Source organism: Egretta garzetta, unplaced genomic scaffold, assembly GCF_000687185.1.
Source record: "Egretta garzetta isolate BGI_Z169 unplaced genomic scaffold, ASM68718v1 scaffold51, whole genome shotgun sequence".
NCBI lineage: Eukaryota > Metazoa > Chordata > Aves > Pelecaniformes > Ardeidae > Egretta > Egretta garzetta.
Window position 1 is genome coordinate 5001921 of NW_009258549.1, and position 5404 is coordinate 5007324.

General features: G+C 45.8%; 1 protein-coding gene across 4 annotated transcripts in view; it reads left to right on the forward strand.

The window, feature by feature from the left end:
- The window catches only part of LOC104134351 (heat shock 70 kDa protein 12A-like), a 25266-nt gene that overhangs the window by 574 nt on the left and 19288 nt on the right, over nucleotides 1–5404 (forward strand). For 2 of the 4 annotated variants that reach the window (XM_035903270.1, XM_035903268.1), the window contains exons 2-3: nucleotides 420–836; nucleotides 1441–1538. In XM_035903270.1, the coding sequence (XP_035759163.1) occupies nucleotides 1502–1538 (37 nt within the window). In that variant the 5' untranslated portion in view covers nucleotides 420–836; nucleotides 1441–1501. Of the gene's footprint in view, nucleotides 1–6; nucleotides 837–1440; nucleotides 1539–5404 lie in introns of those variants that run through there. The other 2 variants (XM_035903269.1, XM_035903271.1) reach the window with 2 other exon arrangements.

Here is a 5404-nt window from a genome sequence, read left to right on the forward strand (position 1 = left end):
AGCCGCTTCCAGGAAAAAAACCCTCTCGGCTCAGTGTCTCCCCCGCGAGGGCCTTCGCCCAAACCCCTCCGAACGTTTCACCCGGAAAGTGATTCCTTTTCTTATGCTTTTGCGGGAGGAATCAGGCTAAGGAAAAAAAAAAAACAAACCAGTGAAAGGGAGAAGCGTCCCTGTGCAGGCTGGGGCAGAGGAGAGCTTGTTCCTCCTGCCCTGCCCAGATTCACCAGCCACAGCATCTCTGCCTGCAGGACGGTGGCTGCCGTCCCCAGGTGCTGCCGGGCCTCCCTCAAAACGCCCTTTGCAGCACAGCTGCACCCCCAGGGCCCTGCAGCGCGGGGGTTTCTTCCTCTGGTTGGAAGATGCTTCGCCAAGGCACAGAGTTTTGCTCCTTGCCCACAGCTCTGTCTCTCCCCCGGCAGCTGGCAGGAGGATCACTTGTGTGGTTCCTCTCGTCATTCGCTTCTACCACCTCCCCACTGCGATGCCCTGAGCTGCAGCGACCCTGAGGCATCCCTGACATTCACCTCGTTGCTGCGGAGCTGCTGGCCTGAGCACAATCCACAGGGAAGCTCCTAGGAGGAAGCTCTTGGACTTGAGCAGAGTGGGAGCTGCCTGCGAGGGCTAGGGACAAACGCGGAGGAGACGGGCACAGCTGAGGCAGCCGCTCGCAGCCACGCCAGCTCAGGATCCCACAGCACAGATTTTCTCTCAGGAACGTTTTGAGCCTTCATGAGCCCACAGACATACCAGTAGTGACGCCAGGTCACTGCTTAGTTGTCCACTGGTACTTGATCCGGATCAAGGGTGGCACATGACTGCATCGCTATCAAATTAGGGTACGGAATAATAAGTTCATGCCCTTTTTGTGTTTTTGTGCTTGCCTTTCTGCAGCTGTTGAGGTAGCTGATCGAACTGAGGCAGGGGGGGGGGGGGGGGGGGGGGGGGGGCAAGCCGTGCTCTTGCGGGAAGGAAGAGTTTAAACTTCAGGATCTTCCATTCCCTCTGTTTATGCCTGTTTTACTCTTCTCATGAGACACAACAAGCTGCAGCTCAGCTTTCACGGGTCTCTCCCAGTCCCTCCTCTCAGCTGTGAATGAGAAGTCCAGTATTTGCTCAGGGATGGGCCCAGGCCTCTGCTTCCTTTCTCGTGGCTGGGAGAGGAGGGAAGGCGCAGGGGGTCCCTGCAAAGGGGTCCTTGTCCAAATGTACTGGGAAACTTCCAGGCCTGCCCTTATTCTTTCAGAGGCGGGTTTCTTGAGCGTCTCCCTTGTCAGCTGAGACCCAGGGCACTAAGTCAGAATGGAGGAGACGGTTTCCCTGTCTCACACCAATTTCCTTTTAAAAATATTAATTAGGAAATTATGTGAAGGACGTCATATTAACCCTGGGGTAGTATGCAGCACAGCGTCTGACTTACACTGTTACCCCGTTGTCTTACAGAGGCAGACAAAGCAGCTAAAAGCAGGATCACACAGCCAGAGAAAATATCTGATAAGTTCCCATGGAGCAAGATGAGACTACATTGTTACTCAGTCCAGGTAAAGTCCGTCCATCAGTGCGACTGACCGCAGTGTTAGATGTGTTTCCTTGCCCTTCAGAGGACAGAAACCCACATGCCCCATGCCTCAGAAGCCAAATAACCTTCCTAGCCAACTTCAGTTAGGAAAGCTCCTAACTATCTAAGCTGTTAGAAACCTTAATTCTTCTCCATTAATTATAACTAAACTATTAAAGATTTAGTATGTAGGCGGTACGCTCCCCCTTGATTGCATTAATACCATCACCGTAATCACTACCTTGACACAGAAACATTTTGTATGAAAACGATCAAACAATTCTCTAATTAAACTCAAGGGGGAATTAGCTGCCATAGGGGTAATTTTTCTATGTCAGGTTTTGTACACTGAAGTAGAATCCTAATAATTACAATAGTAATCTCCTGACTTACTATATATTCCTTTTTTTGTTCAGATCGAAGATACAGAGACATTAACACTTGAAGGTTATACTGTTGAAGGCTAACTCAGAAATTTAGAATGGTCCGATTATTTAATGGTATATATTATTGAGTTGATGAGTCAGGGACATTTATCAGTCCAGGATGTTCTGAAGGTCAGAACATTCGAGACATCTTGGAGAAATATGTAAAACATTCAACCTCTGTATGTGGTTAACAAGATGTGGCCCTGAGAGGAAGAACGGGATGACACCGTGAATTAGCTATGCAAGAAAGTCACAAGAGAAGCGCCAAGGGAACCAAGCTGACTTGAACTTCGAGTCACCTGTCCTAATTCAGCTGGTAAAACCCCACCCCTTGGGTAGAGTACGCCCCCTACCAACAACAGCCTCAGGGAACATGCGCAGTACAAAGAAAGGGCACTGTGGCTTTAAGGGCATAGGAAGCTCTCGGGAACCAGTAAGAAAGGAAAGTGATTAAGCCTGATTGCGAAATAACTGGTAACTGCTGCTCCGAGTGTATAAAATGCTGCTGCGTGTTAACCGAGGTGTGCTTCATTTGTGGGAAACCACCTAGCACCCGGGACTGTGCAAACCTGAAATAAATATGCGATTTCTTTCCTGAGTGTGTGACAACTGACTTATTGCACAGTGGGCCACGAATCCGCTTTTGGGACAACAGTACCAGAAATGTTGGTTAGTGTGAGTTCTGTTGGAGTTGTATTTCTTGTTTATGTCTATAAACTGAGATTTTTGTTACTTTGTTAATTATTTATTAAGACGCATGTTTCCTAGCAGGAACAAATTTCATTTTTAAAAATAATGAAGTAATGAAAAGCCAAAATCAGGACTCAGTAGTCTTGGGTGACTATTAAGCAGGTGTTATTTATTGCAGCACTGGACGCACAGGGGACCGCTCCGCCTAATGTGCAAGCCGCACAGAGTTAGTTGCATAGCTTATATAAAAGTTTTACATACATATTGATTAATTTTCCAAGAAAAGGTTGTCTTACGACAATGAGTTCCCAAAATATATTTACATATTCCCCTCCCAGTCACGCATGCTCAGTGATTTGAGTCAGTGGTCTTTGGGTGTCCCCAGAGGTCATTTTCCATGACCTGTGGGCCTTTCTTCCATATACGGTCATAAATTGACTCACTGAGTGGCAAGGCCAGGTCCTTCTGCGCTTATCTTGGGGGTCGACATTTTATCTTAGTTTCTTCAGCCTTCTTCAGAGTGACCCGATGAACCCATTCAGGATCTGTTAATTCTGTTACACAGAGATACTATTTCCGAAGCTCCCAGACAGGCTGGCACCTCCCACCGTGAGCCACATCCTACAGCTATCAGCTACAAGCCACAGGCCAAACTTTAAAAAAATACGTAACTCTTACATTGTATATCAATAAGAACATGAAAAGAAAAAGGATTACATTTGGGATTTAGCTTGGTCTTAAACAAACATTTGCAGAAATGACAGGATATTCTTACTGTGGTAAAAGTTTAAATCATGAACAAATACACAGGGCTGGACTTCTAATTTCTCTTCTAGAGCCCTTCAGTTATTTGTGTTGGACATAACCCAGAACAAGACCTATTGTGTTTTTGTTGCTTTTTGTCCGGGTTAGAGGCGGGTGTTGCAGTGGGAAAGGCCAATTCTCGGAGCTTGGGTGTTGACTGCTGGGGTGTCCGCTTGTCCTGCCCAGCCTGGGGAGGCAGGCGCTCCCTTCCTCCTAAGCTTCCTGTGCGTCCGACAGCCAGTTGTGATAATGCCTTTCTCCTGGCATCAAACACTGGCGCTGCCACTGTGGGCCTCTCACTAAATATTTTAAAATTCTGAGCTTTCTTACTGCTTAATCTTATCTTTTTCAAAATTATGTGGTGAGTTACTTGACATCCCTATTCAAAGGCAAGCTAGTTTTTCTTTTTAGTGCCATTCTTTTACTTTCAATTTCAGTTGACATTTTTGCAACACGGAACCTTTTTGATTTCTTTAGTTAACATTCAGCCTTTGCTCTTCTTGAGCTGAATACAATTTTCCTTTTAGCCCAGATTTTTAATCCTTTGTCGGCGGGCTACAGGAATGTTAGGAAACAGAGTGAGGTTCCCAAACAAGCTTGGCAAATTGAGGAACTGTCTGAGAAGGTAAGGTGCTCCTCAGTTAAATGCTGTGTCCTGAATCTCTGTTGTACTGGTTTGTCCAAGAAGAGGAATTTCTGCATGGAGATACCTCCCATAATACAGATACCTGCCACCCATTTCATTTTTCAGAATCTGTGAAAAAAACATGTTTGGTCTTGATAACCTGTTGGTTATTGGTTATGTGTCATTTAAACCACAGCGGTTTGGGGTTTTTTTTGGAGGGGTATGAATATTTATTCTACAATCTAGTCACAGATGGGACTCTTTTCACCTTATGGTAGTTCCCTGGCTGCGGGGCTCTTTCACTTAATGGTGTTTGTGCCCTCTTAGTTGTTTCCAGGTACTGGCGCCTGCTGGCAGCCACCCACCAAGTGGGAAGCATCTTGCAGGTCTGCCATGAATTCCCTGAATAGAGACATGCTGAGGTACACTAACCACATGCGCTGCCTGCCTCTAGATAAATACAATGAGTTCTCTTGCCAACCGGAGGTATCATTTCTTCTTTTGGTTGATATCTGCCCACTCAAAATCTATTTTTTATTAATATTAGACTCCATGACTGACATGGGGTTATACTCCAGGCTTGAAAGCACAGCCTCGGCTCACAACTGAAGTGAAAGCAAACAATAGGAATTAAGCAGTAAGTTGTTTAGGATGTTAGAAGCGTTTAGGAAAATTGGCCCCTGCCTCACATAGCTGTCCTTGAGCATACGATCAAGAATGTAATCCAAACCAGTCTGAAAAGAGGAGGTTTAGCCCCCTTCAGTTCCTAAACTGCTACTGCCTCTGCTTTGCCAGTGGGGGCCATCCCAATTCAAGGAATCATTCAGGAATAAAAGCCTGTGGTGTAGTGGTTTCCGTGCATGTGGAATTTGAATTGCACCAGTGTTTTACATATGTATTGAGCATATTTTCTGCACTGTTCAATTCTAGCTAGATAAATAGCGCTTGGTAAATATGGGAGTTGTCGAATGCCAGTTAAATTTGCCAAAGAATTCCTACCAGAGATATTTGCTCTGAAGCACAGCTCACCCTAATTTAAAATAGCATATGTTCATCAACATGCTGTTGATGTTGTTGCTCTTCCAAGTCCTTTAAAAGACTAGATAATGAGAGCTGATGAACTATGCGTTTTCCACTCAGTTTATTGTTTTGATCCTTTGGTCTGTGTGCATTTGGATGGGGGCGGCAAAGGGGAGAAGAAAAGAAATGTCAGTCTGTTCACTTCTCTTGCTCATGGGTGAACAGTCTCCCAGCCTGCTATCCTGGGTTGTGAGAATTTGGTCTCAGTATCCCGAGACAAGC